Raw genomic sequence first — 26,236 nt, forward strand, 5'->3', positions numbered from 1 at the left:
TGTTTTATCAATAACAAAATTACCGAGTTCAACAAATTAAAAGGACCGATTGTTGACAAGTTATTTCCAAATGATGACGATCTGCCATTCAAAATGTATTAAGTAATTTTATTTAGAAACTAAGAGTTTATGAGTAATGGATATTATCGTGAGCAAGCTAAAAGCATTGGTGTAGCCAGGGGTCCTAGGACACCTACCCCCTGGACAACCACCCCGGATAACCACCCCTAGATAACCACCCTCTACGACAACTACCCCCAAGGGCAAACACCCTCTAGGACGAACCCTAAGACAACTACCCCAGGACAACTACCCCAGATAACTACACCCCAAACAACTACCCAGGACAACCACCCTCGAAGACAACTACCCCCCGGACAACTACCCCTACGACAACCACCCTCCAGGACAACTACTCTCTAGGACACCACCCCAGACTACTACCCCCTAGGATAGTTGTCCGGGCGTAGTTGTCTGGGGTAGTTGTCCGGGGTATTTTTCCTATCGTCATAAATGGTGGTTGCCCTATAGGGGTATGTCCTATAAGGTGGTTATCCGAAGGTTGGTAATCCGGGGGTGGTTGTCCAGGGGTAGGTGTCCGGAAACGGTAGCCAGGGTACACCTTTACCCCTACCCCTATACCCAATGCGTTTTAGGTTATTTTATGTATCCTCCCCCCCCCCCCCCCCCCCCCACCAAGTACCCCTCTATCACCGTTCAATAAGTTTGGCTATGCTGGTGGGTAAATGTCAGTTAACATTGATATTGCACTAATGGGTCATCTGCTGTGCTCTGTGATTTTTTGTTTTGTTGTAATTATCCACTATCCCCATTCTCGGAACTAATGTTGTCAACATAATATTAAATGCATTAAGTACATGTTTATATAGTAGCTGTGCTATATATAGGCCTACATAATCATTATTATCATAAACTGTGTAAGGTAGTAGGCCTAAATACCGGCACAATGTTACTGATATATCGTAATTGAAACATCTTCATTCAAATAATCGGATAGTATTGTGTAGAACCTCTGAGAAATAACACCCATAACCCATTCCAAATAATATTGTGCTTCCCGTGCTATTTTGTGAAATATTGGATTGTATCAGGTTTTAGTCTGTGGACACAGGCTTGCTATTTTCAACTTCGAAATTGATCTTTATATGTATACCGCACCGTATGGTACTGGTTAAGTTTTGGGGGGTGTACGTTGTTTATTTTGTCATATTACTGCACAGGAAATAAATTGATATATAACACAAACACGTTTAGATATAAATGTTTATTGATTATTGACGAGTTAAAAGCATGTCAGTATCATGAGTTGGAGATCATAGTTTTCATGAGAGAAAACGGGTGTGAGGTAATATTGATGTATGACAGTTTGGAGCCAGAAGGTCACAGATTAAAGATAAACTTGAGTTCTGGTAAAAAAAAAAAAAATGAATTCTCACATAATCTAACGAAACTTACACTGAATGTTCAAGATTACAAATAAATGTCATGTGCCAAACAATTTTGGAAGAAAATGTATACTGGCTGAGTAATGAGCATAGAAAGATAAGGAAATCAGGGCAGTACTAGCCCCGACATCATGTGTGTTGTCCCATATACATCTATATGTGTAAGTGATTGTTACTTTACCAAGACTCTGCCAAATTTATGATGATTTTGATGACTCTAGAACCTTGCATTACACACCATTACTTACATGCTATATGATCAACTTTTCTGATCCATTCCACACCTTTTCTTTCACAATGCAATAGCATTACCAGTACTCAAGTTTATCTTTAACAGAATTAACACCCTTCAGACTCAGTTTCGTGCAATGTCTGGTTTTCATGATAACATTGTGCCATATCAATAACATTTTTATTTCATTTTGATATCAGTAGGCCTATATAGATACAATATCGTTCGTGCATCTTAAGAACAGTTTATTCACAAAAAGTAATCAAATATAATTGTTACTTTGTAAAGGAAGCGGTAATTGAGTAGAAAGAAAAACATCACCTGTCGCATTTACGTGTTTTATATGGGTGGTTCCAGGCGCGTACGCAAGGGGGGGGGGGGGGGTTGGGGTTGAACCCCCCTTTAACTTTTTTAATGTGTTTGTTCTTTGAGGACCCCCCTTTGTTTTTTTGTTTTTTCTTAATAAAAAAAAAAAAGTTGACCTTACCCCCTCCCGTTATCGAAACGTAATATCGATGGGCAATTTTTTTAAATTTTGGGACACACACACACACAAAAAAAACCTTCTTACCACCCCCCCCCCGCTTATTCAGCGACTGGCTGAGCCGTTGCGAATTTTTTTGGGACCCCCCCCCCCCCCCCAAAAAAAAAAAAAAAAAAAAAAAAATAATAATAATAAATAAATAAATAGAGTCTAAAAAAAAAAAAAAAAAAAAATAAGAAAAAAAAAAATAAATAAAATGTCCTCTTACTCCCCCTCCCCTCCCCCCGCTTTTTCAGCGGCTGGCTGAGTCGTTGCGAAATTTTGGGGACCTCCCCCCCCCCCCCCCCCCCCCCCCTCCCTCGAAAAAAATCCTGCGTACGCGCCTGGTTGGTTCTATTTATATCAAGTGAGGTAAAATAATGGATAAGGTTAATACTGATTGTGAAAAATAGCAACTGTATAAATATTTAAAGGGACTGTTTAGTTAGGTATTATACTTACACCGTTTTAAGCTCTAGAAAAAGACCCCCTTTCCTAATGACCCCGTTTCCCTTTCTCCCACGCGAAAATTATGTTCCTTGTTTGACGTAAGACCCTTTCTTCATCTATTGAATCATTGTTTTATAATTTTATATACCCAGAATACCTCCATCGAAAAAAGACGGATGCCCTTTCTATAAAAGATAGGATGTCAGTTTCTCGTAGTTTACATGGTATAGGTCAGGGGCGGCGATCCGGGGGGGGGGGGGACGGGGGGGGCGGGGACAAGTCCCCTCCGCTCAACTTTTTTAGGGGGGATCGTTCCCCCCCCCCCCCGGAAAAAGTGCATAATAAAAGGAAAGCAAATACTGACTAAAGACTGCAACACACTTTTAGGCTCTGGAGGGCCCAAGAGTGCAGCGTTTAGACAAATAAAAATGCAAAAATCTTCTCACTCGGTAGTATGCTACCTCGCATAATATCCTAAAAATGTGTAAATACCAAGAAATGTGAAGTGTGAAAAAAAAAATATATTGCTTGTTTTTATACTGTAGTTTTGCTAAGGACTGTAATATTTTAATACAACAAAACTAAAATTTACAAATGTTGCTGAAATGGCATGATTTTTCCCTGAGCTTCCGGGGCTCTGCCGCCTGCACCCCACCAAGGGCCCAAAGGCGCCCCCTGGATGCTTATCTGAACGTAATTTAATGCCTAAAACCCCTGAGCTTCTGAGGGCTCCGCCCCTGGACCCCACTCCAATTAGTGACGTGCATGCCAGTGTAACAAATAATGTATCAAAATATGCTCATCTGACCTTAATAAATGCCTAAAAACTCCTGAGCTTAATGGGGCTTCGCCCCTTGACACCCGCCGGGGCTTTGTCCCTGGACCCCACGCCAATTTACGCTCCACTTTGCTTTGCTTTACTCTACCTGATCGTAAATACTTTAGCCCCCCTCCCCCCCACCCCACTTTGAAAAACGTTCCCACGGCCTGCGTAACATGTAAGAGAGGTTGTGATGTGGATTTTTTTCTGTTTTCTGCCCCCAAAACGTTTTTGCTCATTACGCCACTGCTCCCTCGTCCCTCGCATTTCGCCCCTCCCCCCCCCCCCCCGGTCATGAAAAGAAATCACCGCCCCTGGTATAGGTCCATTATGTATATGTCGAATGGCCGGATACAAAAATAAGCTAGTACCTAAGCCAAATACGGATTTTCGACAATGATGCTTGGCATTTTATGCCCCTATTTTTACTCAATTGTATCCATGATTGCAGAAGACTGTGATACTGGCGATTCCACTGTATAAAGGTTGTTGTCGCTCCAAAAAGTGCCCTTTTTGCCGATAAAACTATCCCCTGATTTGATAAAATGTCCGCCTCTCCTATGTATGGCGAGAGAAAAGAAGAGAGAAAGAGAGGGAGATAGAGAGAGAGAAAGAAAGAAAGAAAGGGGGAGGGGTGCATCCCTTTCCTGCATGGTCTATGCTATGTCTTTTTTTGTCCGCCTCTCTTTTCAACTATTAATCGTTTTTGGGATATAAATGCATTTTATTTTATTCACGAGACGAGTGGAAATAAGATCCCAACTGAAATTATGTATAAGCAGTATATTTGTATCCTTCAACTTTTGTAGACACCCCGTAGACACCCCCCCCCCCCCCATACCCTACGCGTAGTACAACATACGGTACTCAACTTTCAAAATGGCGACATCCGTAGGAACCGGAATTCTGAGGAGAGTTGCTAATTTTGCCGTTTTCAATGGAAAAGGAGGTCTTTACAGGGTAAGTTGTGATTTTTTTGCCATTTTTATCAGTACTCTCTTATTGATAAAGTATGTACGTGAATGAAATGTCTGAAATTAAAGGGTAATTATGATCTAAAGGAATTTTTAATGAAAAATAATCGCACAGTCCCACATGCAAGAAATTATGTAAGTTCTATTAGAATACGTAGAATGGTCATAGGGTCTACACACATATGATAATAAAGCGCATTGTATGATTTGGATAGAGTGACATATGCTATTTGTAAAGCATAAAAAGTACAAAACCCACTTATTTCTGTATAACTTGCCCAATCAAAAATGATGACTAGGGTCTAGACCTAGCAATGCAAAGTAGAATCTAGCATAGACCGAAAGCTTCAGTCTCTATAATCGTCGGTTGTTCCACTGAGACTACGTCTGGCTCCACTAGACCTCCGGTTATAGAGACTGAACGACTGCCTATGCCAGCCTGTGTTGAACTTATTCCGCTAGATTTTAGCCGCTAGGCCCCTCCCACAAACTTGCCACGGCCGTATTGTTATGCCCCCAAAATCCCCCAAATGTCATTTTACCTCGTTCATTTCCAATTTTAAATTAGGCCTAGGCTATAATACATCGGTTCCACTTACTAACTTTATTGATATAATCCGTTTAATGGTCCCTTTTAAGGAAATTATGGGTCAAAATCGACATCCATGTTGAAAATCTTGCAAGCCGTGTTAAACTCTCGCTGCCGTCAATCTCATCCCTTCTAGTCTACGCCGAAGGCAAAATGATTATGAAGGAAAAACTGTGATAACGCCATTACGAACGTGTAGATGGCGCAGTTTTTCCTTCATAATCATTTTGCCTTCGGCGTAGACTAGAAGGGATGAGATTGACGGCAGCGAGAGTTTAACACGGCTTGCAAGATTTTCAACATGGATGTCGATTTTGACCCATAATTTCCTTAAAAGGGACCATTAAACGGATTATATCAATAAAGTTAGTAAGTGGAACCGATGTATTATAGCCTAGGCCTAATTTAAAATTGGAAATGAACGAGGTAAAATGACATTTTGGGGGATTTTGGGGGCATAACAATACGGCCGTGGCAAGTTTGTGGGAGGGGCCTAGCGGCTAAAATCTAGCGGAATAAGTTCAACATAGGCTGGCATAGGCGATCGTTCTGTCTCTATAACCGGAGGTCTAGTGGAGCCAGACGTAGTCTCAGTGGAACAACCGACGATTATAGAGACTGAAGCTTTCGGTCTAAATCTAGCATAGACTAGCACATGTAGCACTGCCACAAGTAGACCGAAAGCTTCAGTCTCTATACCGTCGGTTGTTCCACTGAGACTACGTCTGGCTCCACTAGACCTCCGGTTATAGAGACTGAACGATCGCCTATGCCAGCCTATGTTGAAGATATCACGGCTAGATTTTAGCCGTTAGGCCCCTCCCACAAAGACAAACATGAACAAACTTGCCACGGCCGTATTGTTATGCCCCCAAAATCCCCCAAAATGTCATTTTACCTCGTGCATATCCAATTTTACATTAGGCCTAGGCTATAATACATCGGTTCCACTTACTAACTTGATTGAAATAATCCGTTTAATGGTCCCTTTTAAAAAATGATTTAAAAATGATTATGAAGGAAAAACTGTGATAACGCCATTACGAACGTGTAGATGGCGCACAGTTTTTCCTTCATAATCATTTTGCCTTCGGCGTAGACTAGAAGGGATGAGATTGACGGCAGCGAGAGTTTAACACGGCTTGCAAGATTTTCAACATGGATGTCGATTTTGACCCATAATTTCCTTAAAAGGGACCATTAAACGGATTATTTCAATCAAGTTAGTAAGTGGAACCGATGTATTATAGCCTAGGCCTAATGTAAAATTGGATATGCACGAGATAAAATGACATTTTGGGGGCATAACAATACGGCCGTGGCAAGTTTGTTCATGTTTGTGGGAGGGGCCTAACGGCTAGAATCTAGCCGTGCTATCTTCAACATAGGCTGGCATAGGCGATCGTTCTGTCTCTATAACCGGAGGTCTAGTGGAGCCAGACGTAGTCTCAGTGGAACAACCGACGGTATAGAGACTGAAGCTTTCGGTCTAAGCCACAAGTAGCAGTGCGATGGAGGGTGCCTTCAAATTAAATCAATGTTTTTTATCACTCAAAAAGTATTGTAATGACTAATGCTGAGTATGAGTGAGATGAAATCTGTAGCCATAGATCTTTCCAATCCATATGACTTAAATTAGGTAACTTAAATAGTAGAAATAAGTAGTAAAGAATAGCAAGAAAGAACAAATAATGAATTGCAATTATGAGAGAAAAAAAAGAAAACAATGTTGCATTATGTAAAATGGATATGGTTAAAAAAAAGGAGAACACAACATGAACCTGCACAGGGTGATTTGCAAATGAATACAATTTAAATAATGCCTGCAACTACTAAAAACTGTATCTGGACACCTACCCCCTGGACAACCACCCCCGGATAACCACCACAGGATAACCACCCTCTAGGACACTCCAGCAAAGCATAGAGTCAATGCTAAAGCATATTGCCCTCTAGCACTGTATACTTGCTGAGAAGCAGCAATTGCATACAATACACACATTGCGCACAATTGCACACTAATGCACACAACAAATTTGAAGTGGCTGGTAGGCAAGTTTGACAGTAGACTCATGATTTGAATTTATAGTATTCTCCGGTTATCCGGGGGGTGGTTGTCCAGGAGTTAGGTGTCCTAGGACCACTAAAAACAATTAAGGGTGCATGGATGGCTAGTTGTCATGGATCTGATTTTGATTGAAAAGAATCAGTGTATACTATAAAGTCATAATAACTGTTAAAATGATTGTTCACCTGGGGTGGTATTCTGAACATTAGTTTTGTGTTATCTTTTGTTGTATCTCCCAGAGATAACACAGTGCTAATATTGTTGTAAGTTGGTATTCTGAACATCATTTTATCCCTGTGTTATCTCTTGAAGGACCGCCTCTATTTTATCTTTGACCACTGTTGACACGCCCATTTGTATGGACCCTACCAATCAAAATCTGTTTTATATAAGCATGATAAGTAGGTTAACCAATAGGAATACTTAATGCCATATCTGAAGATGCACCTAGCGCTAACTAATCTTGGGCGTAATTAGTTATTTGAGCGCTTATTACGCACGTCATCATATGCGCTGTTGAATGTGGATCATGAAGACAAATCATGCTTTCACTATATTGGTTAAGATGAGAGCATTAAAATCGTCATATCCTAGCATGTAATTTCTTAGAAAGTTCTCATCTGTGATGTTTCCGGTCAACACACAATCTTCTTCTAACTCGTCTATTGGCACAAAGCTGGTTCTGGGCAAGAAATATTGCCGCCATTATATCACCACGAACAACAACCCCCTACCTGTTGTAAATATTGTTTTAAATACCATGCAAGATAAGATAAGATAAAAGATACAACTTTCAGAATACCAATTATCTTGACATATTATCTCTTGTGCGCATGTGCAAATGAGGATTAAACGCCCCTTTATTTAATATTTATAATACGCACAATTACAAGCGCACCAAAGTATTAGCGCAGGCGCGGCCAATGAGATGAGAGAAAAGATACAACAAAAGATAATACAAAAGTTACAACAATGTTCAAAATACCAACTTTATCTTATCTCCAAAGATACAACAATATTAGAGATAACACAGGGTTCAGAATACCTCCCCTGATCTATTCAGTTTTCTGATTTTGTTCTTCTCATGAACCTATAGGTTGCTACTCCCTCTCTGTATGAAGAAAGGAAACAATGCATGAGCACAGGGGTAAGTTCTCTAAAGGAAAATCAGTTTCCAAAATAAAGGATGATTATCTACTGATTGTTGTTTTGGTGGAAACAGAAGAATCAGAGAAGTTGATGAAGGTTTCAGCCTTAGCAGACAAATAATGAGGAAGTTATGATTCTGTTAAAGATAGGGTGACTAATGACATTGGGGCATCCAGGGAGAAGAAGAACATGTACAAAAAAGTGTTCAATAAATTGGAGAGTTGTCCTACTATGACACAAATCACTGTGACCAAATTAAAAATGGGAGGTTTGTTGTACTAAATACTACGGTGGTTTCCTGATTTTTCTTTTTTCATCCGGACAAACTTTCCATCTATGAAAGGTCAATCGAAGAAAGAGAAATCAACCATACCAGATTTTATTGATGTCATTTATTTATCTTTCTATCTTATCTAAACATCTATTTATAGATCTATCTATAGATCTATCATTCATTTTATTGACATGCTCATTGTACTCTGTATTTAGTAAGTTGAATCATGTTAGCTCATAGAGGCCTCTAAACTTGAATAAGTGCTAACATCACAGAAAGTGACTGAAAGGAAAACTGTCTTCATGTTTCATGCTTGTACATGACTTCTGAGCTGTTCTACTATAATGCACTATTGAAATACATCTTATCAAAGTCATCAGTTTAGTTTTATGAAGCTCTTCATATGATTCAATTTTTCACCCTTTTCAGGTATCTGTAACAGAAAAGGTGATATTGTGTTATATTAAGTAGTACTTGTTATTAGCATGCTGGGTGAGGTGTAAATATAGTGATGACATTGAGAAAACTAGGACTAATCTAATGAGGAAAATACTTAGATATAGTGTAACAGTGTACCGCATGTACATGTATGTTTTGCCATGTGAGATACTACATGGCTGTGATTAAGGAATGTTTGCAAGTACATGTACACAACTCAATCCAATCCAGGTATGATAAATTTCAAGATTGAAAAGAAAGTACCGTATGTGATTGAGTATACTGTATGAGGGCTAACAGCTAGAGAAATAACATGCTATAAAGAACAGTCTTGTGCTTGTAAAGAGATATAACTGGACTAAATATTTCAAGTGTTAAAATATAATTGACTTCCAATGAATTTATACAGAATATTTATAGTTTCTCTGTGTAGTATATTATACTTTTGCATGTATTTCCTTTTCTTTTGGGGTTGCTCTTCTGTCAAACATCTCTTTGTTTACAGTGTGATGTCCAAATACTAATTTTGTTTAGAGTAAAATCAGGAAGCAAAGTAACATTTGTTTATTAATCAACTTTTTAGCTTACATAATTTATTAAATTTGAATATTAATGTAACTTCACTATAATTCTTTCATTACTATTTCTAGAGGTTAACCAATTTTAAAGTAAGTTCTTTGAGATCTATCCATTTCATTGTAAAGCTCCATGAATTGTGATCATTGCTATTTCTTCATCCCAAATGAGCTGATTGGTCCCATCCTTTGACTAAGAAAGCTTTTGAAATATTTTTATTTTAAATTTGAGCTCAATGCTTTAAATTTAAAGCCTGTCTAAATATTTCTCATGGAAGTAATGTACTTTTTGTGCACTTTTGAGTCTTAACTAAACATTCATGTTAGTTTTTATATTTTGCAGTTCTTTTCAAATTCTTGCATGCTAATTAAGAGTTTACAAATTGGTAATAGAGATGAAATTTCAAAATTTGAAAGACACATTTTTACTTCAATGTAAATTGATTGTATAAAACATTTTGCATGGGATAAAACTTTACAATTCTTGTTTATCTTTTTTAGCTGAAGAAGCATTAGCATGGCCTTGTACCTAACACTTAAGAATTTGTAGGGTTTGCATTCTGCAGCCTGCAGCAGTCATTGCTATAAAAACCTGTGATGTGTAGGCCTAAATCTTTTACAAATAATAGGTATTTTAGTTCATTAAAGAAACCCTTAGATAGATAGACATAAATTCATGCCATTCATTTACAAAGCAAAGAAAATGCTTGTTGTTTGTTGGTTAAAGTAATCAGTGTTAGGAGACAATGATTTCATCGAAGTACTATTTTTGCATCCATTTCATATGTTTGCTGTGTTTCCAGCCCATGCAGAGTCATTGCTCAAAAGGGGTGGGGTGGTTGTAAAAAATACTTCTGCTTCAAAATTTATGTCTTCAAATCTGTTTTAGATGTAAGTAAATTATGATTGTGTTGTATTTTAACATATTTTTTGTTATATTACTTATATTTCTTATCTTCTGCCTGCTAATTCGGTCTGATTTCCCTCCCATTCAAAAAATGTTGTAGTGACACATTTCTTGTGTCATAAACTGCCAGTTTGGAACTTGAAATCGCATGTACACTGCATTTGGTACTGAATGTGGTGCATACATACATGTATAGAATTTTTTTGAGTGGTATTGGTCATCATTTTTCCTACTTATTCTAGAATCATCCATCATGAAAATGCATTGTGCACTGTCTGTTTTTCACCTTGAAGTGTTTAACAATTTCCATTTTTCTTTTTGAATGCTGTGAATGCTTTTCTTTTTAAATATATGACATGGCAGGGGCGCGACATTGTTCAACACATGGTAAGGCTTTTTGCTACTAGCTGTCAAGCTTTTCTCCTTGTAAATGTGATATATCTGTACATGTTTCTGTATGATGTAACACCTGAAAACCTGTAATTATCACAGGAACAAATCCAGGCATGTGGGAGGTGCACACTCTCAGTATTTCACATAAAGAGGTTTGCCCTCTTTTTCCCCAATTTAAAAAAAATGTCTACGTTTGTCTCTAGAGATGGAGGTGCACCTCCTGCTATTAGGGACTTTTAGATTTGCGTGGACTGATACGTGTAACATCCATTCAAGGCAGTGCATTAAAAGGACGTCGATCGTAGCAATCCACGTTGTCGTTGTGCAAATCTAAAAAGTCCCTATTATTCAATCCTGGACTTGCCATGACTCTCTTCACATGTGCATGCTATACTATGTCTAGATTTCTTCAAAGCAATTTATCCATACTTCATTGCTTCATGACTTTGTTTTTTTGTTAGATATAGCTCAGTCATTGCATCACAATTTACTGTGAACTTCTTACAGTTACACTGATATTAGAACAGGGAAAATTATTTCTGTCTCTGCGTGCATGTTAACTGAGCAAATCCACAAAATGCCCAAGATTGACCCTATTTTATTTTTTGGGGTAATATCTGTATAGCAAAGAAAAAATGTCTTCATTGCTTATAAAATATAAGAATTTAAGAACACAATATTTCAATAAACATCATTGCTGAAATGTTATGAATTCTGAAAAGTTTAAGTTGAAATGAGATATGAAATAAAACAAATTCTCTGAGCAATTTTGTTTGTAACATTATTTTGATGTACATGTAAGAAGCCTTCCATGTTTAAATAAATGAAGAATTTTCATTTTCTATTTGACAACAAAATCATGCAAAACCTTACCCCTACATGTCAACAGCTACACGTATAGTAACTCAGTAAACACTAATACCATATCATTCAAAACTCTTGCAACACATGTAATTTTGTAATACCATCCATGTGATATTACCTCCTGTTTCCCATCTTTTTATCCTCTCTCTCCCTTTCTCAGCACCACCTATATGTATCACTTGATTCCTTCTGCTAATATTCATAACCACTGCTTTCAATTTAGTACATTACAAATATATATATATATATATATATATATATATATATATATATATATATATATATTTTAAATCAATTTTTATTTTAATTCCCCTCTAATTTTACTTGACATGCTTGCTAATTTGTTTCATATTTTCCCCCATTTCATTCTGTTTTTTTTATTGCAGTCAAATATTGCTTTTCTTTGTATTTTCTTTGTGCTTGGAGATTCTTTCCTTATTGTCTCCCTAACTTTGAAGAACCTGGGATTTACTAGATTATGCAATGATATTTGTACACCTTGCCTCTGTGCACTTCATTTCTCAATTTCTTTCTTTTCGTCCCATCTGATCTAGGTAACTTTCTAATCCTCAGTTTAATCTTGATTATTTTATTATTATTCTTTTCTACTTTTCAAGTTCTTGCTTATCCTTGCTTAAAATTGTATCAAAAGTTGTATTGAATGTCATATTATTAATAGCTACACATTCCAAATTTGCGACCTTATTCATAGCATGTAAAATTGATATGTACATGTAAATGAAACAACTGTCAAATGGATATTATTTTCCATGTAATGTAAGTTGTCAAGCAGCTCCATCCGAGTTATCTTTTGTGCCTTATACATTGGACTGAAGTGATGCAAACAAATAGTGAATACCAAATTATGGACAAGACAGGCCTGCTTAGATTTCAACAGGACATTATGCATTACCGGTACTTTAAAAGAGAAAGAGAAAGTAATGGGAAACTGTCACAAACTGAGCAATACATTATGATTGCAATAATCATCTCAGGCCATGATAGCAATTGTTGGTTTCTCATTACTCTGTTGAGTCCGTTCATTAGCACCATTCCTGTGCACCCTTCATCACTCAACTTACATGTAGAAAGGCACCGACTCGGACACTTGTATATATAATGATAAACAGTTTTAAGCATGCAATGACAAACCATGGTGTCTTTTTCACCTGCAATGATGAATTGTACATGCATGTATGTTGGGATTATTGTATACTCTGATATCTCAGTCACGGCAGCGAGACTGATACCAGAACATCAGACCATATAAGCGACATACATTACACTACCCCAAATGGCCCAAAATTGGTCTGATTGGAGTCCATATATGGCAGTATAAGATTTACTGACAGGTACCTGTGTTCAAATGCCAATTACCGGTAGGCTGGATTTCTAGTTTGTTATCTCTATCTCAATTGTTTGTCAAGTGTTTACCACTTGGTAATATATTCTACCATATGTTTTAATCAATGATAGTGATGAGATTATTGAATAGAATGATTTATGAAACCGGCATATTTCAATATTTTCTCTTTGATCAATCGAGTGTTACACTAACAGTAATAAATCCATAGCTCCAACTATTACCTGGTCATTATACTCAGTCATTTGACAAACAAGGTGAGCTTTGGGAAATTATAACCCCTTTGGTAAATATAACCCCCTACAGTGGTCCAAAAATGTTATATTACACCCTACCAGTCAAAATCTGTATACTACCTTTCATATAAGAAGAATTAGGGCAATAATATTATATTGTAATAACTATTTTAATCATGGAAGTAATGAGTTGATACAGTTTGATCATGTTAATGTTTTGAAGTTAGAATATTCAAAATATGTTATTAGAAATCTATGATATTAAGGTTTGACTGGCCCAACATAAATAGAAAATAAAGCAATTTTTTCAAAGGTGATTCTATTTTAATTTCACCTGCCTTTTAGTGGAAGAAGAGAAAACAGTATATGTGAATAGTGATGGATTGTGAGCATCTTGCTTTTATCAACAAAAATCAAAAGAAATCTGACAACTAGATTTTTCTAAATCAGTATACACAGGCTCTAAACATGTAATACCTGTAATGGGTACTATCTTTTGTTTAAAATGCCTGCTGTAGAGGGTACCTTGTAGAACAAATCTATCCCATCCATCACATGGCTGTTAATGAACCTTGTTCAATCTACAACTTTTTGTCACCCTACAGTAAACTCTATTTACATGGGGAGATAACTCTCCTGAAAATTGCCACCCCATTAGGGGAGGTGTAAAGCTCTGCTGAAATGGCATCCAAGTCAAGATATTGCAGGTTGCATACCGGTACATGAGCTTGCATGAATGTGCTCTCCGATTGAGGTCATTGCTCTTTTGTTAGTATTGATGGCTATAGTACTGTTTTGAAATGCTTTGATAGTGTCCTTTAATACTCCTTTTAATTGACGACTTATGTTTATAACACATACTATTTAATCACTCAATCAGAAAAATTGGACATTAGTGGATCATATAGAGTTATAAAAATGAAAAACTTGTACACATGTACATCAAATTGTATTGATTTGCATGAAAGATGGCTCCATTTTATTAAGGGGGGGGGGGGGCTTTCTGGAGAAATGCATGAAGCTTGACATCTGATAATAATATTAGGATGGAAGGCTGGTGAATGACAACTATTGGCTTTTACTCTTGTTTTATGATGCATTTTAGAATGTTAGCATATTTCTAGATATGGTTTTATTTTTTTAAAGTACTGTATATAATTGTTGTTTTAATAGGAATATCTTGTAGTCCATATAGTTGGGGAAATTTAATTGCTCACTAACAGAAAAAGTTATGAAGGTATACAGGTAATCATGTATATCTGCTTTTCATTTTAAACCATATTTGGATTGGTTTAGTTAATTGATGTATCCTATTTCCTCTGCAGTTTAGACTTACAATAGTCATCTATTAATTGAGGAGGCAAGTTTGCTCAGTAATTGGTAAAGCGTCTGCCTGTCGAACCAAAGATCGTGGGTTCAAATCCAACCCAGGCAGATGACTGAAGGCTGCGTTGTGTTTTACGTGCCCCTCCCTTGTTTTATAGACGCACACTATGTTAAGTGCAAAACACCCTGTCCCTCGGTTAGCATGTTAAATGGAGGCCCCGTGTAGAGGAGAGCCACAACTTTTGCACATTAAGAACCCACTGCACTATTCGTATAAGAGTAGGGGGAAACCCCAGTCCACCTGCACACCCCCAATTATGCCGGTGATGCCACTACTGAATGATAATAATAATGATAATAATAATAATTATTGGTTAGTTTTGAACTGTTGTATATATTCCTATAAATGAAATTTGTTGGTAACATTTCTTTGAAATCAGGAATTATTTAATCTATCTGTATGTCTCTCTAGAGAAATCTACTACTTGATAAAGCCTTATACTAGTTTGTATTTTGTACCATCAATTTGTAAAAATCTATTGTGATAGATAGTGTTCTTATTTCAGAATGTAATATTCTTTAGGAATGTTATTCTTTAACCCTTTCTTATGTTGTATTATAGCGAAGGCATAATTGTGGGTAACCCAAAACTTCCATGTGGGAGAACTTTCCTTAAAAAAGAAAGCTCTTGATCAGATATATCTCAAAAATTGTATGAAATTTTCAAGATAACAAATCCAATAGCTGTAAATTTTGATGCACATGTTTATGTCAGTGTGTGCTCATTCCAGTTTCTCTCCATATGCTAGATCCCTGCAAGAATGCATGTTGTATCAGTTCCTTTAACATTTAATATTTCATAACAGGCTCTCTCCTCCCTGCCTAACAGGTTATTAACCATTTTGTCGCATGCATGAATGTGAATATCTGTGCTTATATGAATTTAATAGGTGAGGAATCTTTCAAAATGCTAAATGTATATAACTGTTTGAACCTGGCAGGAATTAATTCTTTGAAATGCTAGAGCGCCGTAATGGCAGCACAGCTAAAGCCGGGGTAATAATCTCCAAGTTTGGAAGCTAGCGCATAGTGATTGTAATAAGAGCTATATAAAAACTGAGTATTATTATTATTATTATAATAATGACCTTTGACCTCTCATCTTTAGCCTCCTCCAGCATGTTACGGAGGCAGACATACAGTCACTCTCATCCCAGGAGATGGTATTGGTCCAGAGCTGATGCTGCATCTCAGAGAAGTCTTCAGGTATGGTGGACAATCTCATTCTAACCTCATCTTTCATTTTGCACAATGCTGAGATCATATTCCTTAATGAGAATTATATTATCATACCACAATTTATATTGAACTTGGCCTGTTTTTTTATCACTTTATGTTTGCATACATGCTCACCTATTTGTAAACTTTGAGGAGCAGAGTCTATGTCGAGAGACCAAAGATGCAGTAGCAAGGAGGTGGAAGCTCCCAAATTGGTTTTCCTTCACTTTGCTTGAATCTGAAATTCTATTCCTGATGAGAGTAACATTCCTATACTGTAAATAATGTGAATTGAATGTAGACTGTTGACCCTTGACCCTTCCATGTTTGCAGACATGCCCATGTTCCTGTAGACTTTGAAGAGCACAGTCTTTGTGGAGAGACCAACAAAGACAGTGAGGAGGTGGAAGGTGCTATCATGGCCGTCAAGAGGAATGGGGTCGCTCTCAAAGGCAACATCCATACAGACCTTGAGAACTTGAAGCATGTCGCTGCTAAGTCTATGAATGTCCAACTCAGGTAAGAACCCTTGCTGCCTTGAGCAATTCTACTATGTGCACCATTCCTTTCAGGCTATCAATTAAGGCAATGATACCTGCTTCTGTTTCACTGGATATTAAGAGAGCAGAGACAAATGAATAGTTTGTACAACGATGGTAAAGTCAAAGATTCCAGATGATTGGGGATAAAAACCTCATCAATTATTTGTAAATACTTCAAGCCAATTTTGTGTAATTTGTCTTGAATGGCAATTTCTTTAACAAGATTATAAGCTTTAATATTATTATACCAAATAGTCCCATACCTGATGGATCAACTCATGATGGGACTAGGAGGGGTGGTGGGGGGGGGGGGGGGGTGGGTGGGGAGAATTATATTTAAATAAATGTACAGAACGAAGAAAGGGCTATTTTAGATGCTCAGTATCTCTTTTAATTCTAAAATTTAAATGGGTAGCAAAAGACCACGTAAATTTTTCTTTTGTGTACGTATTGCTTAAGGTATGCTGCTAGGTTTATAAAAGGGAGGAACAAGTTGATGTTTCCCCTCCCATCCACCAGTGACTCATAATAATACATGTATCCTTCTTGATCATTTAGAGTGGGCCTGGATGTATTTGCCAATGTGATTCGCTGTAAGTCTATTCCTGGGGTGAAGACAAGACATGAGGACATTGACATTGCCATTATCAGGGAGAACACTGAAGGAGAGTACTCCAGTTTGGAACATGAGGTGAACCATCTAGCTATTCTCTATATCTGTGGGATGAAAGATTTTCATGAAATGGTTTTTAACCATTCAGTATGGCATTTTTTCTTCATAGCACACACATCCATAGGTCTTTGTTACATTGTAACAGCAGTACTGCAAGGGTTAAAGTGAAAAACACTGTGATAGGAAAGTTGCTATATCTTCAAATCATGATTTATGTCATTTCAATCAGTATTAGTCTTTGTTTTTTTATTTGTGATGATTATGTATCGATTTCAGAAAGCCAGTATACATACATACCCAGTATTGGTTTCTGATGGAAATGTCTCACAGTATATATTTACAGTAACCGCAAGTCTGATGCTTACCTCATGAAAATCAGAATTAAACACAGACAAAATGAAAAGCATAAAATGACCACAACAAAATAATGAACTGATAATAATGTTACTCGTATCATAATTCATGATGCCTTTTATCCTCTGTGGTTAAATGAATCCTGCATGTATACATGAGTATATATAGTTATGTATAGCACAACCCATATTTCAACCTATTAATAAAAGAGTAATTGCATTGGACTTTTGTTTACGGTACAAGGAATTAAGTTTACCAACTGTCTTGATAATATTCAATCTGTTTTTACATGGTTGTGAACACTGTTGATGTTTTTGTGTTCGTCTTAGAATGTAAGAAAGTCATCACCATTTCTTTTACCGGTAGTAGGGAGAAATTTCAAAGGAAGTTCTTCAATCATTTGTTTTGCCTGTCATAGCCTTTGGGACTGCTTTTCTTCTTATAGAATGTTGATGGAGTGGTGGAGAGCCTGAAGATCATCACAGAAAAACGATCAATGAGGATCGCAGAGTACGCCTTTAATTATGCAATCAAACATGGCCGTAAGAAGGTTACCGCAATCCACAAGGCAAATATCATGTAAGTTTCCCCCTTGTCTAGGGGCTAGGAACCCCTCTTTCCCGTGTAAAGTAGCATAATGGTAATTCTTGCAATGTGTTCCATATGACATCAGTCTTTTATCAATATCTTTCATCAAAAAATGAAAATCGCACAATAATTTGTTGACAAAAAAAAAAGGTATGATACATTCTGCGCAGTAGCACCCTCAATTTTTTAATTTTTTTTTACAGCATTGTAATTTTTATTGTTATAAATGAGCAGGCTAGATATGTGCAGTTGATGTACGAGAGAGAATTCACTAGAATGAAAAATTAAAGCCTTTTGGGGGTTATAGAACTAAAACCTGGGTTAAAACTTTTGATTTCAAGTGAAGGGAATTTTAAATGAAAGTGTTTAGATACACATATAAAGCAGTTAATAAAACAAATTATATGTATGTGTAAACATGAAAACATTGATATGAAATCAAGCTGGATCACGTCAAATCAGAACTTTAAAAAAATTCATAAATTCACCACAGTTTTATGAAAATTACTGAAGTATAAGATTGAAATTGTGCAGTGTGTGATTATCATCTTAGCAATTGACTTACCGGTACCGTAAATCTCTATGTATAAGGTGCACCTGTGTATAAGGCGCACCCCTATTTTGGGGGCAATGTACTCCTGTACATTGGACACTCTCATAAACACTCCCATTCACACTCCCATACACTATCTAAGTCTGCTCGCTCATCCCTGGACTTCTCTTGTGTCAAGAAATGTTGGATATTTCAAAATATAAACAACAACAAAAACAAGTACCGGTAAGCTCCCTCCCGACCTTCGTACATTGGAGCAAAATAAGCACATGAATTAAAAACTTGAACATCTGATCTGAATTGCCATGTCATGATTGCTACAAAACCTTATCACTATTCAATATACATTTATACATTTTAAAAAGATGTTACAAGTAATTATCGAAGCATAAAATGTAAAATTTAAAATGCAGAATGTAAAATGTAAAAATGTAAAAATGTAAGCAGACAATGAGATTCCGGACCATTCAACAGGTAGACAATTAAGATTCATTCATGCATTTAACAGGTCTATTAAGTACGGAATTTCTATAGCGGTTCGTTTAACAATGAAATTGACGATACTTAGTCCTTCTTCGCAGTGAATAATAATTACCAAAGGTAAGTGTTTCTGTGCTAAAGACTATTAGGTCTATTTAAGACAGTCTGAATCTTTAGGACGTTCTGCAGTAATGTCCTTACCCGCCTAAGCTGTGTAGGGTCAGCTGGTTATGTATCCACCATGCACAATGCTTGGAGTTCCTGGTATTGTGCATAGTAAATACATAATCAGCTGGCCCTGAAGCTAATGGACATTACTGCAGAACGTCCTTATATGAACTCTCTGGAGATATATCAGTGTGTTAGGTATGAATGATCATTTACGGTAATATTGATCAAACATTTCCCAATTCTCCCTCTATTTTGATACCGACAGGAAACTAGGAGATGGTCTCTTCCTCAACTCCTGCAGAGCGGTTGCAGCTAGATATCCGGAAATTGAGTTCAATGACCTTATTGTTGACAACTGCTGTATGCAGGTAATTATCATTGTAAATCTACTGTAAATCATTTTGCTGGGAGCCTTGAAGGCATTGAATTATTTTTCATTTGCAAATAGTATTAAAACATGGAGGATGATAAAACAAACCAAATATTAATATTTTGGGTTAAATACCATGTGTAGGTACTGTGAGCATAACCAGAGGTGGCTATGTGCACCATATAATTATGAACATTACTACCGTTATGTTTGTCCACCTCCATGAATTAACATAACATACTCATACTAAGTTTGTTTTCCTTTGTTTTTATGATGTGCAGTTGGTATCCAAACCCCAGCAGTTTGATGTGATGGTGATGCCTAATCTCTATGGTAACATCATTGGTAACATTGGATGCGGACTGGTGGGTGGACCTGGCATAGTACCAGGGCAGAATGTAGGAGAAGACTATGCCATCTTTGAAACTGTAAGTGTGTTCCGTCACCTCTGAACTACTCTAGATAACTTTGAAAGGGATGATTTGAGAAAAGTTGAGAGGATAAAGTTCATCCTACCCTAGTCACTCCAACAATACCCCAACATGCCAAAGATTTTATCAGTTATTGGTCTTTTTGTGGTCAGTATTGAGTCAGTTTGGTGGTGGGAGTGATGCAAGCTAGCAATAGTTCTGTGTAACCCTCGCCCATTCCATCTTCTTCACTTTTAATGAAATGAAGTATGTGGGGGGTATGGAACACAATTTTTCTTTTCTTTTTGGCCGCGTGAAATGAGAAAATCGCGCCAGCCGATATTTCGCTCAATGGGGGGGGGGGGGGGGGGGGGGAGGGGAAGAGAGGGGGGGGGGGGAGGGGAGTGAACCCCCTTTTTATTTCCTTCTCAACACCCCTCCCCCCCCCCCCCCAGCGCTGCTTCATCGTGTGCATATAGGGCCATGAGGAGATCATTCTGCACCTTCAGCAGAGCCGTTTGTACTTAGTGTTGGGCTCTGTATGCTGATTGGTTTGGGGGTAGGAGATCATGCATGGACAGGTACTCCATGATTTGGCTCACAGCTGCCTTTACAAAGAGCTTTGTTACAAAGCTTAGTTTGATATTGGCTGATAGCTGTTGATTTCTTCATGCGGTAGGCTACCCTTCTTTAGTCTTAAGGGATAACAATAGCTTGCTTCATGTTGACAGGCACAACACCTGTTTGAAAACTGCATTAACCAAGAGCGTGAGAGTGGGGAGCAAAGAAATAGAATATTTCTTAGCCAACGAGGTTGAAGGGGATTAAGATCACACAAAGACTTTGACATGGATCCAATGATGTTCATCAGTTCATCACTTGTAACATCGTCAAACTCATTCGTTATGGCATTGCATTGTTCAATCACTGGGACTGATAAGTCTTCATAAAGAGTGCAATGATATATATATATATATATCTATCTAAAAGTAGTCCTTGTAAATATAATTTGCGTCATCCCTGTCCCTGCTTTCTTCTCCCTGTCATATATCCAGGCCACCAGGAACACCGGAAAGACTATTGCAGGCCGAAACCTTGCCAACCCCACAGCAACACTACTGGCTGGGGCTCTGCTCTTAGACCATCTTGGACTAGATAGCTATGCCAAGGCCATTAGGAGAGCCACAATCAGGACCCTAACTGAAGAAAGGGTAGGTCTAACGATACTGTTACTATTCTCTCTCTCCCTCATCTTTTTATGCCTCCGCCACCGAAGGTGGTGCCGGAGGCATCATGTTTTCGGGTTGTTCGTCCGTACGTCCGTACGTCCGTCCCGTTTGACCGTTATCACAATATCTCAAGAACCATTTAAGATTTAAACTTAAGACTCGGGAATAGTATTTATCACCATAGGAAGACGATCTGATTAGATTTTGGAGTACGTAGGTCAAAGGTCACAGGTCACAGAGGTCAACTTATGAAATTCCTTGTATTGAGTTTGTTAGCGCGATATCTCAAGAACCATTTGAGATTTAAACTTCAAAATTAAGGATAGTATGTATCACCATAGGAAGACGATCTGATTAGATTTTGGAGCACGTATGTCAAAGGTCAAGGGTCACAGAGGTCAACTTATGAAATTCCATACATTGAGATTGTTATCATGATATCTCAAGAACCACTGGAGATTTAAACTTCAAACTTAGTGATAGTGTGTATCACTATAGGAAAACAATCTGATTATATTTTGGAGCACGTAGGTCAAAGGTCAAGGGTCATAGAGGTCAACTTATGAAATTCCATACATTGAGATTGTTATCATGATATCTCAAGAACCACTGGAGATGTAAAAACTTCAAACTTAAGGATAGTATGTATCACCATAGGAAGACGATCTGAATAGATTTTGGAGCACGTAGGTCAAAGGTCAAGGGTCACAGAGGTCAACTTATGAAATTCCATACATTGAGATTGTTATCATAATATCTCAAGAACCACTGGAGATTTAAACTTCAAACTTAATGATAGTGTGTATCACCATAGGAAGACAATCTGATTAGATTTTGGAGCACGTAGGTCAAAGGTCAAGGGTCACAGAGGTCAACTTATGAAATTCCATACATTGAGATCGTTATCGCGATATCTCAAGAACCACTGGAGAATTTTCACTTCAAACTTAATGATAGTATGTATCACCATATCATAATATCTCAAGAACCACTGGAGATTTAAACTTCAAACTTAATGATAGTGTGTATCACCATAGGAAGACAATCTGATTAGATTTTGGAGCACGTAGGTCAAAGGTCAAGGGTCACAGAGGTCAACTTATGAAATTCCATACATTGAGATTGTTATCATGATATCTCAAGAACCACTGGAGATTTAAACTCCAAACTTGTTTAAATTGCTCTATGGCGGAGGCATCATTTTCGACTGCGCGCAGTCAAAATTCCATCTAGTTTTTCATAGTCTTTCTTCCTTTTCCTATCTCTTTTTCAAATTGTCTGTTTGTCTGTCTGTCTCCCTCTTTCTCTCCCTCTCTTTCGCTTTCTCTCTTTCACTCCCCCCCTCTCTCTCTCTCCCTCTCTCTCTCACACACTTTCTTCTTTTTCTTTCTCTATATCTCTCTCTCTCTCTCCCTCTCTCTCTCTCTCACTTTTCCTTCAGCTCTTTTTGGACTCTAATCTTTCTCCCTATCCACAGAAGCTTACACCAATGCATCTATATTCTGTAATATGACAAACTGCACATGTCCCATTGTTTTTATTACACTTGTGATGTTGTGTATTAAAAAGAATGCATGGTGAGGATGTACATGTATCAAAGATGAAATTCAGTTTATTTATTGTTTCTTTCATTTACAGATACACACCCCCGACCTCGGAGGTCAAGCTTCTACCAGTGATGTCGTTCAGCATGTCATCAGTCTGGTTGACAAGACACAATTAACATCTCAATAAATATAGATTATAAAACAACTATTTATATACACTATGGAGTTCAGTTTGTGAAGTAGAAATGGCTCTTTTTGAAAGATGTCGATTGCTTGGAATGTGTCACAAGATCATTAGGCTTGGATACAGGCTGAATAGTCCATATTCTAATTAAATTTAAACCTGATGCTGGGTTTAAGCCCAGGGAGTTTAGACTGAGGTCTACTTTGTCCCATTGTTTATTACTGTAATCCTGTTGGGTTAACTAAGTTAGTAGAATATGGGCCAATATATCTAACTGGTTTGTGAGGTGGAAACATAAAGTTGCTGACTTTACTAGTCGAATAGATGTTTCTTCAAGTACATTCAAATGAATTTGTCAAGATATTTCATTCACATCATGTAAAGTCTGATATATCTGTGAAAATCTAGAAATTCTTTTGTATTATTAGTTGACTGATTGAATGATTGTGCTGCCCAAAAGATCCTCTACTCTACTCAGAATTAGAAGAAGGCGAGCTACTCAATCCTACAGCTGAAACTGCCATAGGTAGTCATAACCACCCAAATTCATTGTATCAAGGTAAATGTTTTGGCTGAGAAAAGCTCCTCTTTCTAGATATTCTGGAAATGCAGAATGGTTCTGCAAAGTTGGGTATCATGGAACAATGTTTGTATGAAGATGAATTATGAAAAAATGATCATGAATATCATGTTTTTTGTTGACATAAGTTCTTAAAATGGGTTACCCACTTAATGGCTGATTAATGATTATGCACCTTTTCTGTGAGGGAAAGAAGATAATAAGATCTTACTGAGAGAGCAAAACAAACTTTATACACAACAGTTTATCTCTACTTGTAATCGTAGTATGAAGGCCCATGTTGATTGATGAATTGACCCACAATTTCAGCAAATGAGAGATCAAATCAAGTTAGTTTGATTTTATAATGACAGGGTTTGATGAAATGAAGTATCATTGATTTTCTTCTCTAAATTTTGTTCACTTGAAAGAATTAAAACATTCAAGTTATTAAATCGCAGTCAATCCCCATACTATTTCATTTGCAGTTGCATTCGCACAAAATTTGTGGTAAATGGCATATTTCCCAATGCCCCCCCCCCCATGCCAGTATGTTCCTTTTTAATTGTACATGTAATGTAGATGCTGCATGAGTTGTTAGGTGTACATTGTATGAAGAAAAACTTTATGAAACAAGAATGAGAATAATACATGTATTATTCATAAATTAAATACTGGCATGTTACATGCAAGTACATATTCTTTAACATATAAATGTATCTTACACTGTTCTCGTTCATAGCAAATGGTTTATAACATTTCAATTATTTGATTGCGAGACTGAAACCTCTATCAGGCATGCCTCATCTTATACTTTATAGAAGAAGGGAATGAAAAATATAAACATTGAAGTACACTGTACATGTAAAATGGAGATGGTGCATGTTTGTTTCAATATATTTATATCTTTTAATCCAAAATCATAGAGTGATATGCATTCACAGTTTTGTGTGTGACTAGAGTACAAAGACAGAGAACTACAATTAAAATATTTGTTTTTGTTTAAACATTATGAAATGTGTTGAGATTTATGTGATGATTACTCTCTGTTACGTTCTTAATGAGAGAAAATGAGAGCAAGAGAGAGAGAGAGAGAGAGAGAGAGAAAGAGCGAGAGAGAGAGAGATGGAGAGAGAGAGAGAGAGAGATAGGGGTAGAGCATAGAGATAGCTAGATATCTGACACATTTTTAATGTATCCGCGACATGTACAGCTATTTTTCGTTGAAGATCATCCCATATAATGTATTAATTACAATGTAGGGGCACATACTAATATCTATTTTTTTTCTCTGTTAAGGTTACCCTCTATAAGTCCCCCCCCCAGTGGCGGATCCAGGGGGGGGGCCGAAACGGCCGCGGCCCCCCTATTGGCGGCGCAAAAAAAAAGAGAAAAAAAAGAAAAGGAGAAGAGAAGAAAAAAAGGAGAAGAGAAAAGAAAAGAGAAGAGAAAAGAAAAGAGAAGAGAAAAGAAAGAAGAGAGAGAGAAAGAAAAAAGAAGAAGATACCCCCCCCCCCCCCACCTCACTCCCACTCCGGGGTCGGAGGGACCGATTTTGTGTTCCCAAAATTTCCGATAAAGGGTTACTTTTCACGCAACAAAGTCCGGCCCGTAATACACACAAATCCGGCCCGCTCTGACTTTACACACCGAAGATAAAGGGGTGCTTTTAAACTAAGAGAGGGAACATACATGCGCGTACCCTAGATAACACTGAGTTGGTGGGGGGGGGGGGGGGGAGGGGGAAGGTGGGAAGGGGAAGAAAAAAGTCGGGTGAGAAAGGGGGAAAGACAAGGAAATGGCGCTAAGTGACAGTAACGACGAATATTGGGGAAAAACTGTAATCGGGAGATTTGGGGTCATTCCAGAAGGCTTGGAAAACGTTATTGAATAGAGGGGGCCGGGCCGGCCGCATAAAATCTCGAGCCACGGATTCAAAGTTAAACGTTACAAACAGCCCCTGCTTTTTGAAAAAAATTAAAAAGGGCACAATATTTTGGATGTCTTTCAAATAGAAGCTATATACTAAACAGTCAAATTTTAAATTAACGGTAGGGCCGCTTCACAACTCTTATTTTGCCCTTCATTTGGATTCAGCTCATACCAACTCGCTTGTGCTTATATTTGAACTCATGTTGGTAGTGATAATGGACAGCGGCGGCGATCCTGGGCCCGATAGAGGGACACGTCCCCCCGGAAATTTAGATATTTAGCTAGAAAGAAATATACATGTGGCGGAAAGAACGTACATATTGGACTAAAGGATTTTCTAGAATGCATAATTTTAGCATTCTACATTGCAAAATCTCGCTTGGTCGCTACGCCCCGGCCCTCGCCCGATAACACAAAACTAAGATATGACGCTCCCGGTTGCGATTATTTCATGGTTGGTGTATAAATAGATCTTTTTTTTCCCCTTTCATTTCTACTGACCTTATTGTATGCTATCACAATCATGTTTGTTTCATTTTCCCTTTAAAGCATGCGTAGCTAGGGGCGGTAGGGGCAGTAAGAGGACATAGGACGAAAAAAAGGGGCAGACAAAGAAACATTTTTGACAAGTCTAAAACGGTACAACAAATCATCTTCTTTCTCTAATAATTTAATGAAACATTAAGCTTCTGCGCTTTGCGCTGGAGGGGGAAACTGAA

General features: G+C 37.6%; 1 protein-coding gene across 4 annotated transcripts; it reads left to right on the forward strand.

Moving 5' to 3' along the window:
- The first annotated feature begins 4,347 nt into the window (after positions 1-4,347).
- Positions 4,348-24,597, forward strand: LOC578131 (isocitrate dehydrogenase [NAD] subunit gamma, mitochondrial). 4 transcript variants are annotated; one of them, XM_030972289.1, is made up of 11 exons: positions 4,348-4,451; positions 8,219-8,269; positions 8,975-8,992; positions 15,816-15,913; positions 16,259-16,444; positions 17,026-17,158; positions 17,940-18,073; positions 19,552-19,654; positions 19,938-20,084; positions 21,122-21,277; positions 22,934-24,597. In XM_030972289.1, the coding sequence occupies exons 1-11, from the start codon at positions 4,371-4,373 to the stop codon at positions 23,027-23,029; spliced, it is 1,203 nt and encodes a 400-aa protein (XP_030828149.1). In that variant the 5' UTR covers positions 4,348-4,370; the 3' UTR covers positions 23,030-24,597. The 4 variants fall into 4 exon arrangements, with proteins under 4 accessions (XP_030828149.1, XP_030828150.1, XP_030828148.1 ...); XM_030972290.1 differs by lacking the exon at positions 8,975-8,992 and adding an exon at positions 9,634-9,651; XM_030972288.1 differs by lacking the exon at positions 8,975-8,992 and adding an exon at positions 10,829-10,852.
- The last annotated feature ends 1,639 nt before the right edge of the window (positions 24,598-26,236 follow it).

The sequence above is a fragment of the Strongylocentrotus purpuratus genome, unplaced genomic scaffold, assembly GCF_000002235.5.
Source record: "Strongylocentrotus purpuratus isolate Spur 01 unplaced genomic scaffold, Spur_5.0 spur5_scaffold_6, whole genome shotgun sequence".
In the NCBI taxonomy this organism is placed as follows: domain Eukaryota; kingdom Metazoa; phylum Echinodermata; class Echinoidea; order Camarodonta; family Strongylocentrotidae; genus Strongylocentrotus; species Strongylocentrotus purpuratus.

Bases quoted from the DNA above. Each gene is read 5' to 3' on its own strand.
- LOC578131 (XM_030972288.1), top strand. From the start codon at position 4,371: ATGGCGACATCCGTAGGAACCGGAATTCTGAGGAGAGTTGCTAATTTT. The intron at 16,445-17,025 runs GTAAGAACCCTT...TTGATCATTTAG, and splicing joins TCTATGAATGTCCAACTCAG to AGTGGGCCTGGATGTATTTG. The intron at 20,085-21,121 runs GTAAGTGTGTTC...TCATATATCCAG, and splicing joins ACTATGCCATCTTTGAAACT to GCCACCAGGAACACCGGAAA.